The sequence below is a fragment of the Salvia miltiorrhiza genome, chromosome 4 (genome assembly GCF_028751815.1).
Source record: "Salvia miltiorrhiza cultivar Shanhuang (shh) chromosome 4, IMPLAD_Smil_shh, whole genome shotgun sequence".
Taxonomy (NCBI): Eukaryota; Viridiplantae; Streptophyta; class Magnoliopsida; order Lamiales; family Lamiaceae; genus Salvia; species Salvia miltiorrhiza.
The window spans coordinates 37,304,368-37,316,273 of NC_080390.1; the positions used below are offsets into that span (position 1 = coordinate 37,304,368).

At 35.2% G+C, this 11,906-nt stretch overlaps 1 protein-coding gene across 2 annotated transcripts; it reads right to left on the bottom strand.

Annotated features, from left to right (window-relative positions):
* Window positions 1-5,628: 5,628 nt before the first annotated feature.
* LOC131021444 (protein trichome birefringence-like 14) lies at window positions 5,629-11,185 on the bottom strand. Of its 2 annotated transcripts, none has more exons than XM_057950631.1 (7): window positions 10,798-11,185; window positions 9,853-10,078; window positions 8,916-9,065; window positions 8,269-8,430; window positions 8,015-8,176; window positions 7,051-7,246; window positions 5,629-6,666 (listed from the first exon to the last, which is right to left on the bottom strand). In XM_057950631.1, the coding sequence occupies exons 2-7, from the start codon at window positions 10,004-10,006 to the stop codon at window positions 5,838-5,840; spliced, it is 1,653 nt and encodes a 550-aa protein (XP_057806614.1). In that variant the 5' UTR covers window positions 10,007-10,078; window positions 10,798-11,185; the 3' UTR covers window positions 5,629-5,837. The 2 variants fall into 2 exon arrangements, with proteins under 2 accessions (XP_057806614.1, XP_057806615.1); XM_057950632.1 differs by having other exon boundaries at window positions 8,916-9,056; window positions 10,798-11,164.
* Window positions 11,186-11,906: the final 721 nt, after the last annotated feature.

Genomic DNA, 11,906 nt, shown 5'->3' on the forward strand with positions numbered 1-11,906 from the left:
ATCTTCGCCACCCCAAAACGAACCAAAGAAAAGCCAACGAGGCGAAAGCCAACAACAAACGAACCAAACGTGAAAACAATTAACCTTAAAGAAAGACTGGGCTAAAAAACCCATCACTAATTTCACAATGATAGTCAAATTGGTGACAATAAATCTTGAAGCCGATGGGAAAAAAATCATCCATCGCCGAGCAGCCGGAACCTGATAAAGGATTGGGTGTCGCCCCAAAAACCTCCATCCCCAAATATCAATAAAGTGTATACTTTATAAAGAAAGTATATAATAATATCAATAGAAGCTTCATAGTCCGATGGATATAGTGTTGATATATAAATATAGAGGTATTAAATTTAAGGGGTTATTGCGGGAAAATCCATCAGAAATTTTCGTTTTCTGGTTTATATCACGACACTCTAATTTGACTTCTAAATACATCAATTTAAAATTTATTCGCAATAATCCCACGGCGAAAGACTCCGGCTAAATCGAAACTGATGTGGCAAGTATGTGGCAAAATCAAAACTGATGTGTCAATTTCTTAGACAAAACGACGTCGTTTCATTAATAATTAAAAATAATTTATATTTAATTAAGAATAAAATATAAATTAAAAAACATAATCCTCCCACGTCACCCACCCCCCCTGCCAATCCCACTCACCCGAAAACCCTTCGGCATTTCCCCACCTTGCTGGACCCTCCCAGTTTTCCCCACCGACGCTGAGCCCATCGGGGAATACAGAGGTCGTGGTCCTCAAAAACGCGTCGTCGGAGTACCGAATCGACGATGGCAAGGCTGACGATGAAGGAAGAGGTGTGGTGGTGGGGGAGGGCAGGGGCGGCGGAGGTCCCTCTGCTGGTGGTTATGTCGGATCTGTGGCGGCGGATCTGTGATGGTGGTGGGGGAAGGCAGTGGAGGAAGAGGTGTGGTGGTGGGGGAGGGCAGGGGCGGCAGAGGTCCCTCTGCTAGTGGTGGCGGCGGTGGTGGTCGAGAGATGAGAGAGAGAGAGATCGATGAATTTGTGTGTGTGTGTGAGAGAGAGAGAGAGAGAGTGAAGTGTGTGTGTGTGACGTGGTGATTCCGGTTGCCGGCATTCCGACGTCCACGTCAGTATCAATTTGGGGGGACTTGAAAATTATGGGAAAAATAAGATTAAATTATAAATTGATAGATTTAGAAGTCAAATTGAGGGGTCATGATAAATATCAGAAAATGAAAATTTCTAATGGATTTTCCCGCAATAACCCCTAAATTTAATTTCTAGTTAAGGTGTTTTTTTTTATTATTATTATTTTTTCACACACATTTGTGGTATTTTTTATTAAATCAAATAAGACTTTTATTAACAACAAATAAGAGTTTAGATATTTTATTTGTAAATGAGACTTTGCTCAAATGTAAATCATTTTTTTTTCACAAATTCATTTAAGATTTGACTTTTTATTTGTAAATAAAGCTTTATTTAAATATAAATCAAATAAATTTTTTCTTAAGAACAAATACAACTTTTCTTAATGACAAATACTAAGATTTTAAGACTTTTTGTTTGTAAATGAGGTTTACTTTAATGTAAAAAATATTTTTATGAATAATTTTTTTAATAGTAAACTAGACCTTTTTAAAAGCAAATAAAATATTTTTTAATAGCAAATAAGACTTTAAGGCTTTTTATTTATAAATGGGACTTTTGTTTGAATGTAAATAATATTCCCTCCGTCCCATTACAAATGTCCCATTACTTTTGGGCACGAAGATTAAGAAATGTGTAATTAGTAGATAGAGTAGGTTGGTGAAAATTATTTAAATATTAGTGGATATAAAGAGATAATATGTTGCCAAAAAAAAAATGAGACATTTGTAATGTGACATCCCATTATGAAAAGTGAGATATTTGTAATGAGACGGAGGGAGTAGAAAATAAGTCTATTGTAAGAGCAAATAAGACTTTTTCTTAATAGCAACTAAGACTTGAAAACTTATTATTCGTAATGAGATTTTTGCTTGAATGTAAGTAATATTTTTTTATAAAATCAATAAGATTTTTCTTAATTTGAAAGAAGGCAGACTTTTGTTTGAATGTAATACTTCCTCCATCCCATAAAAACATGCATAGTTTTTCTTTTTTGGTTGTCTCACTAAACATCACAATTAATATGTGACCTTTTCTCCACTAACATTACACTTTACAAGATTTCTTAAAATTAGTGTCATATCATACTATGCAAGTTTTTATGGGATAAATGGAGTAATATTTTTTATAAAAAAAAAAAAAAACTTGTTAATAGCAAATAAGACTTTTCTTAAAAATAAATAAGACTTTTCTTAATAGCAAATAAAACTTATTCGTAAAAATAAAACTTTTGCTTGAATATAAATAATATTTTTTATAAAATTAAATAAAACCTTCTTAAGAGCAAATAAAACTTTTCATAATAGTAAATAAGACTTTAAGACTTATTTCTCGTAAATGAAACTTTTGTTTGAATATAAATAATATTTTCATAAAATCAAATAAGACTTTTCTCAAGAGCTTATAAGACTTTCTTTAAAAGTAAATAATGATTTTTATTCGTAAACAAGACTTTTGTTTAAATGTGAATATGAATTTTCATAAAATCAAATAAGACTTTTCATAAGAGTAAACAAGTCTTTTATAAGAGTAAATAATATTTTTTTTAATAGCAAATAAGAACTTTATGCAGAAATGAAACTTTTGCTTGAATGTAAATAATATTTTTCAAAATAAACTTTTATAATATTTAAAATTCTAATTTTTAGATATACATAACTAATTTTTCATCTACAAATTTATATTAAAATTAAAATAAATTTCACTTATAAAAAATTTATTTTTGAAATTAAAAGTTATAAAATGAATTGATATAATCTCTTTCTCTTTAATGACAATGAAGTGCGAACTCAGTTTATAAGACGTTTTTCCTCCAAACATGAGGTCGAGGTTCGAGTCAACATATAGAGAAATGGGGAACTATTATTGATTCTCATAAGAAAAAGAAAAAGAAAAGAAAAAATCTATTTCTCCTTAAATATATGTAAATTTTAAAAATATTATAATTAACAATCATGTAAACTTTTTGAAAAAAAAAAGACAGCTACTTATTTTTCTACCAACAAACGAAAGCAACATGAAAAAAAAAGGTGAGAAAAATGATTGATAAGAAAAGGTGAGAATATATTATCATTTTCTCTCTCTCTCTCTCTCTCTTTTTTTTGTATCATATGTTTACTAGAGTGTTAGGTCCCGGGGGGGTCTCGAATAGGTGTATGGGGGGGGAATACACATATGGGCTATTTTTCTTTTCCTCAAAGAAAGAGATCTCAAGATACAGATCTAAACGAAACTTTGCATGCAAACACAGACGCCTGTATAACTGAAAGCAGTTTTGACCGAACAGGGATGACGACTGATACTGAAAACTCTTCAGTAAGAAGTTATCAGTTAAGTTGCTGGAACTTAACTGATGCACATATGGGCTTCAGTCGAGTTTGCTAAAATAGAGATGATAACACTCTTCCTGACTATCAAAAGATAGATCAGTCAGACTGATATCATACGCAACGGAAATTAAACTTAGTTTCGCAATAGCCTCGGTTGAGCACGTTGTTGGTCTTAGGTTTCTCTTTGCAGTTATTCAGTATTCAGTTTATCAATTGAAACAACACAAGTAGGAATATAAAAACTGAAAGCTGTAAACAACACAGAGACTTTTACGTGGTTCGGAAAAACCCTTTCCTACATCCACGGTCGGTTGATCAGACCAACAATCCACTCCGCAAGTGCTTAACAGGTGCACTGCAAACCAAACCGTGTGCTTGCCGGGTGCACACAACCGTGCCACTGAAGAAAACCCTTCTTCAGTACCCAAACTTCACTCGTGTCGGATTTCTCTTGCTTAGCACAACCCGCGCTAAGACTCTCAGAGTCAGAAAACCTTTCTGAACTCCGAATCACTCAAAACACTCAAATCTTTCTTTTGGAAAGGAGGTTTGAACGAGTGCCAACTATACTGCAAAGAACAAGTTCTTTGTAGCAAGTTTGACCTAGGCTTCTGGGTAAACAGAGGTTTGCCTAATATCTAAGAGAATGTATGTAATCAGCAGTGACTGATTTTGGCTTTGGAATTCTCTTCTTCGATTCAAGCTTTGGGGAGGTTGAGCTTTAGGCTGAGTAGCGATTTTGGCAGAGCTTCAACTTATGTCGTTGAATCGGTGAAGGTTGAAGTGATCCTCGAGCGCTATTTGTAGGAGAACTCTTGAATAGATCCGTTGGCGTAGAACGTCCTCAAGATTTCTTCCGTTGGAGAGCAATTCGAATTTGGGCTGAGACTTCAATCTTCGAGGTTCCTTGTCTGGTGGAAACGACTCTCTTGAGGGACATGAGATGTGACGTCTCTGATAAAGTAACCACCAAATAGGAATGACCTCTGCAGAGATAAGATCCTGAGATCTCTGCATTTAATGCGGCTGTACTCTTGTGAGTACGTGGCTTCCTTTGAACGTTGGAAGATCAGTCTGAGGAAGAATGTTCAACTGAAACTTGACTTTAGTATCAGTCTGTGGCACGCATTAAGTAATCAGTTCCAAACTGATTCTTCAACTGATACTTCAGTTGGTATCTTCAGTCTTCAGTCTTCAGTCCTTCGTCCTTCAGTCTTCAGTCTTCAGTCTTCAGTCTTCAGTCTTCAGTCTTCAGAACCGCATACTAAACTAGAAACGAACTCTAACACTTGAGTTCAAAACTGTTCTAGTCTATTACAATTAAGACCTATGAATTTTGGTATCATCAAAATAAGGATTATGATATTCCACAAGGTTCCCAACATAGAGATTAAAAGATGAAAAAATATTGGAAAATATTTTCACACCCCTACCTTAGGATAATATTATCCAATATTAGAGAGAAAAATGAGTGAAAAGGGGCTGCTCAAGAAAATATTCCACTCTGACCGGAGAAAATTTTTCATCATGGTAAACAATTTGAAAATGGTGAAAATATATTTTTTCTTTCATTTTCCTTCAAAGTTGCACCCTAAAAAAAATACCAACCACTAATGTATTTCATAAAAATATAAAAAAAAAATAAAAAAAAATCAAAAAGTGCCGATTCAGCTTGGCCTGGAATCGACCCTTCTGGAGCTCTTCATGGGTCAGTTACGGTTCACCTTCTCGATGAACCGTGAACCGCCAATTCAGACTCGGAACTGGCAATTTTCGGCCCATGGACATCATAGTAATTCCTCTCTCCCTATTTTTCTTGATCTTTATTTTCCATGTATTATTTCTTTTGATCTCAATTTATTTCTTATAATAGACACATTATTTTTTCATTTGGTGGTGTTTTTTTTATTGGATATTTGTCATCAATGTTTTGATGAGACTCCATCTTCAATTAGCGTCTACGTTCTATCAATGATTTTTTTAACTTTTTTCCTTTGCCCTTTTTTTCTTTCAATAAAATTTTTTAATTCAGCAATAATTGCTCTCTCTCTCTGGGACAGATCAACAAGTGAATGAAACCAACGATGATTTAAACCCTCTTCGTTTAGAATAGATAACCATCGTCTACGGACTTCTCCTGCACAAACAGAAAATGAGCAGCATAGCGCATCTCTCCAACCATGTTAACGTTCGACCTTTTCATTCTCCCATTTGACTCGGGCATAATATTAATAATAACGAATAACCCTACCAAAACAACTTGATGAGGTAAAGGGGAGGAGAAGAATCATGCTATAAATATTACATAACCTTTTTGCTTTTCAAAGGTTGATTCAAGACAATGATCTCATGGTGAGCTCCGCTTGACCGCGTCCATATTAGAGCTGTGCAAACAATATTTCATTCCATGTATCAGGAATACCAGGTAAGCACCAGTGCAAGCAATCCTGCGTTCCGGGCGTGGCTTTAATGCTGTACCGGGATATATGGCCCTCGTCTCTTAACTCGGACAAAGCAGTAATGTCTAAAAGCTTAACATTTGTACCTCTCACCGCATGTGCAGCGACAGAATCACTAGAATCATCTTTTAGAACTTCTTTGCCACCAGAAAGTGGCGTTGTATTGTCACATGTACCTCCCGTGTTCCAATCCCCATTGAAAAAATGCCTGGGCGATAGAGATCGTAAAAATGCTTTCAAACCGGGAAATAATGGGAGCTGTTCATCAACCCATTTCACAATACTGTGAATGCTCAAGTTTTTGGCACCCGCAATATCCATAGTCTTCCTATTAGTGTTAGGAACACCATTAACGTACATGACCCATCTATTTGCATTAAGTTTTCCCCTGTTCCAGTGATGTCCTGTATTCAGAACAAGTACGTCAAATTTATGAAGATAGCGCCGCAAAAAAGCAGGGGGTCGATCTAGGTGCATGGCAAAATTGGTGACCGGGTTAGACGAGTTGATAGGTTCCAAATCACAGAGACTTGCTGACCAATAGAAGAGGATGGTTGTGTTAGTAATTGGGAACCGATATGCCCATCCATCTGGCCTTACAGCATGACGAGCCTTAACAAGACCATATTCACGCCCCACATCGAGCACATCAGCTCTTTCTTCCCCACCTGTTACCATGCACATGAGAGATTGAAATTGCTGTCGACCCAGTGAATCCCCAATGAAAGCCAAAGTTTTATCCTGCATTCTGCAAGCAAGAGAAGTGCTAGAATTTATGCAATGCCATTACATCAAGGCACAGAAAATAAATATTAGTTTCTGTGCAGAATGACATCTGCAGATATTTGCTTAAAAACCATCTTCGCTTGAGGATGAAAACGGAAATCAATACTGTATTAAGAGACAAATGTAAAGCACCCAACACTTTCTGGCTAAGCAGAGGACACAAACAGAGCTGCACTGCTGACATACAAATTCAAATCATTTCAGAATTTCTCACGCCTAACCAATATTATAACTGATTAATGAGTTATAGATGAAATAGCCAAGATATGCAAATTCTAACAAGCCGACTCCAGCAATTTAAGTTTCAGCAAACAAATAACGAATTGTTTCAGGAACTCATAATTACCTCTGCAGGAACTTGGATCCTGTGAAATCTTGCATTTTGCAATCTTGGGGTTGCCAACGAAGCTTTTCATATTCAAAATCCATGCGCTGTGTTAGGCGACAAGCCCACATAGATGACAACCATTGCTTACAACCGAATCCAGAATACAACGGACGATTATCATCAATGGCCCATTTACCTTTGGCATAATTGCAACCTAAAATATTTAAAATGGGTTAGAAAACACGAAAAATGTTATTTCTGTCATGACATGAGATACCCATCCAACATATGAAATCTAAAATTAAATTATTACAGGTGAAGGAGGAAGCACAATGGATCAATTGAACATAGAACCAAGGGGAAATTCAAGAAATAGTACTCCCTCCTTTCCATTTAACATGCCCATTTTCCCATTTTGGGCTGTCCCATTTAACATGGCCACTTCCAAAAAAGAAAACTCCTTTATCTCACAAAAAGTTGTGGCTCCACAATTTTCTATTACTTTTATCCTTTAATCACTCTTCTTAATTTTGCGTGCCGGAAAAAAGTAAGTGGCCATGTTAAATGGGATGGAGGGAGTATTAAGTTGAAAACTTTTAAATTCTTTATTAAATATTACTCCGCCCCATTGATAATGACTCACTTTATTCGGGCACGGGAATTAAGGATGAGGTGTTTAGGATGTAAATTAAACGGGGACCACTTGTAAGGAGGAAGTGTAAAATAAGTGGGGACCACTTGTTTAGGGTGTAAAGTAAGTTGGGCACGGGAGTTAAGGAGGGTTTCAAAATTATTTCTATTTTTGAACTAGGCCACTATCAATGGGACATACGAAAATCTTTTATCTCTTTTTTTTTTTTCACTCTTATACGCCACTATACTATCTAAACAAAGAAGTTTCCGTGAGTACTGCAGCCGCTTTCTTTGATTACATACAATCAGAAAAGACAAGCTTGAGGAGATACATTTTTCCAGATTTTACCTTTATTTCCAACTGTAGCTGACAAGTTTACTGTTTGCTCTCCTTTGTGAAATGACCCAACAGAAGGAGAGTTCTGTGGCACAATCGTTAATTCTTTTGATTTGTTTTTTCCTCCTGATGGTTCTTCTGATCCTGTTCCTTCCGGAACACTAGAATGACTCTCTGCAGATAAAATAAAAGGAATGAAGAACTAAAGTTTAAAGAATCAGGTAGATATAAGAATCCCGAGGAAACTGATGCTATTTGGATGTTACCTTTGTTTTTATCAACAGATGATAAGGTTCCATTTTCCTCTCTTCTGACAGGTGACTCTGAAGCTGAAGAGTTCTTCACAACAATATCTACTTGTGTGGATTTAGTTTTTCCTTCAGATAGTTCATCCGACCCCGACCTTTTCTTAACACTGCTAGGATTTTCTGCGCACCAAGATAATATTTTGAAAAGTTAAGCTCAGAAAGACAGTACTATAAACAGCATTATTGAGAACAGCAGGAACTGAAATACTTCAGAACATGTTAGAGCCCTCAAAATCTGAAAATCTTACTAAAAGTATTTTAACATTCAGTAAACACAATGTTAACAGAAAAAAGTGCTCGTATGACATATTTGTGATTAAGAGACTACATATTTACAGATACTAACAAAAAAGTGCCTTTGCAGGAAGAATCCATTTTTATTTCATATTCTATATGAAAATGACAGGAGAGAGATTACAACGATGAGAAAGAAACACATTGACCCTAGAAAATAGCTACTAATGCTGGATGTCTCCAAATAGAAAACATAACCACAAGGATGTTGAAAACTTGAAAGAATAAATACAGCTACAATCTCCTTTCTAGTAGTCCATGCGAATAATGCTCATTGTAATAACAGAATCAGATGAAAGACTATACCAGACCTTCCTTATTGGTATTTTTACTATTATCAATATTTTCTCTCTCGCCTTTTTGTTCTATCACACCAGGTGAAGCAAACGATTCAACTTGTTCCGTCCTTGTTTGTGCTGAAATGTTGCCCCCCTTGAAAATTTCTCCTGGACCTGATTCATCTATAACAATCAAAGGGAATTCAGAAAAGTCATAATTCAACATAGATATCCAAAAAGAGTCATCACTACTGCAATTGCTTCTGATTTCTGAAGTCTTACCATGAATATAATTCGACGAAAAAGGCGCACCATAACCATTCAAAAGAACAAAGTGAAGCATAAACTCACTGCTATAAGAAGATTGGAAATATAGAGACAGAAAATGAATGCAAATTTTTTCACATAATCACACCTGGAAATCTAGTAATTCGAATATGGAATTAGTCACTTGAAGCACATAAACACACTTTCAACTCCAGCACAGTGTCTGCAAGGAGCGCAAGACTAGTGGTGGCAAGAAAATGCAAGTTTTTTTTCCCTCCATTTAAGTATTTCATTGGCACTCAAAAATGCAATTCACATTCATCTTTTGCTCCTAAAATCTTTTGGGTATTAACGTCTTTTCTTTGTCGTCAAACACAGGCCACATAAGGACCAAATAATCCAGCATAGTGAAGCAGACAGAAATGGGGAAAGGTAAATTTAGAGATAATATGAAGTGAAGTGGATGAGATCAGTTACTAATCTTTTCCCGATTTGCTTGTATAGGGACCAAAGAATTATTTATCATTTGACATGCACATTGATAAGTTGATATACTTGAATGAACTGTCAACAAGCCAAACTAAAATGTATATATTGGAAAGTTGACATTCGCATATTTATTTTGTATTTCCATACTCTATACTGACTCATAGAATAGCAGAATACATAGCAGTTGTTGTATGCATCATGCCTAGAGACATACCCAGATCCAGTGGCAGGATGCGATTCGGAGATGGGATGAAAGCAGCAAGAAATGAGGTCTTTGTCCATGCCAATACAAGCACAGTCATGCAGACTAAACCGATGAGGATGAGGGAGACCTGTGAGATCTTTAGTCCTTGAATGCCTCCTTTCATCCTTAATAGCAGCTCTAGGCAAACAGATTCAGACTCATCCAATCATCAAGATAAAATCTACCTAAATAATATCTGTAAACCACAAAATCATCACAAGTGAGAAGTCCCATCAGCAAGACAGCAACTACTCTGAGCTTCAAGGTTCCAAATATATAAACACGATATAAGCAAAATAGGTACTGCAAAATATGAAATGCACATTTAGTGAGAAAATTATTTTTCAGCAAGAATTGTATGCAGCAAACAGACAGACTGATGACTAATGAATGAGGGGGGACAAGTCATGCTATTATGGCGTGCTTCAACTCAAAACCGATGACAGACAAATTTTAGACTACATCACTCTCTGCTTGTTGGCATTGAATAACAAACAAAATAGAATTCAGTTTACTTAATTGTAGCTCAATTTGAGTTCACCATCGTTATAGGAGTACTTTTTTTCTTTTCTTTCTGAAAGTAACAATTAAACTCGAATCAATTGGTAACCTAACAATAGTCGATCTCGAGTACTTGAAATATCAATCGCATAAAACCTTGAATTCTCTATTCGAATTCACTTCATCAGTCCCGAAAAATGCCTAACGTAAGGTGTCAGAATCACAACTGTCAGCTCATCCCTATTTCATATCACATCCAAAAAAGTAAATAAGCTACAACAGTTCATCACACACTAGAAAAATCTTACATCGCAGATATAAACTATACAATAACATATAGATGGACAGACTTGGATAAAAAAAAACAGAAACTGGCCTCCGATAACACAAAAGGCACCGATTGGCAATGTTTACCTGGGAATCAGAAGCAGTGGATCTGTCAGGAGTCATACGAGATGCACTCGAATTTTTTTAAGTGAATATTGCTCCTCTTGTTCAGGAGAAGGAATGTGCATCAAATTGCGCAGCGCGCGCGAGAGAGAAAATTAAACTGCAAGTATAGCTGGTTGACAGAGGGGCGGGGCGGAGCACGGCGGGAGGAAATCACCAGAAATATGTGCGAGGATTTAAATCAAATAGTAGATTATAGATTTAGAACTGAGACGACAGGGAGATTATTAAGACTACCTCATCTTAACTACTTATTTAATTTAATTTAATCGCTGCAGATCGTCATTAATGGTCGGGCAGAATAAATCTTGGAGTGGAGCCCCTTCTATTCTTCATATGTATAATTCCATTTTTTTCATTATTAATGATTAGTCATGGCAATTGGACATTAGGCGTGTCGTCTGTCGTGCATACCATTACCATCTAATTCACCCACAAATAATTAAATTTAATTCTTCCACCTAATTACCTTGGACTGTATATGACTTTAACACACCAATCATAAAATTAAATGATATCTTTAATAAATAAGTATAAATATTAAATATAATTTATAAATAATAATCAAATTATCAATAATTCAATACAAAAAATAAAAATATAATATTTTGAAATATTTTTTATATATAATATTTGCAATCGCACTACCATCATTTCTATTAAAAATGATCTACAATTACGGGAGCGAAAATACGATATCACATATTGCCAAAACATGTAATACAAATTTATTAAATGGACCAAAATAAGATTCTCTGTTGAAAGAATGTTGTTTCACCTTTTTTTTAAGAATGTTTCACCATTTTATTATTCGAAAGAATATTAAATACATAAAAAATATATATATAACTATCCAAAACAAATTATGAAAATGCATCACACGTTCTTTAAAAAAAATTATCAAATTTGCTGGCAAAAAGTTACATTAAAATTGTGTTTTCATATATTAATAGATATCCACGAGGACCACGACTGATGCAAAAATATTATATCGGCAACATATATAATCACCTTTTCCACTGACATTTAGAGTCAAACATATTTGAAATAATGAAAACCTAAAACTTGATAGA

Coding starts and splice junctions, on each gene's coding strand:
- LOC131021444 (XM_057950631.1), bottom strand. CDS start 10,006: ATGAAAGGAGGCATTCAAGGACTAAAGATCTCACAGGTCTCCCTCATC. Junction 9,066..9,852: donor CATCCTGCCACTGGATCTGG/GTATGTCTCTAG, acceptor TGATTGTTATAG/ATGAATCAGGTCCAGGAGAA. Junction 7,247..8,014: donor AGCTACAGTTGGAAATAAAG/GTAAAATCTGGA, acceptor TAAATATTTTAG/GTTGCAATTATGCCAAAGGT.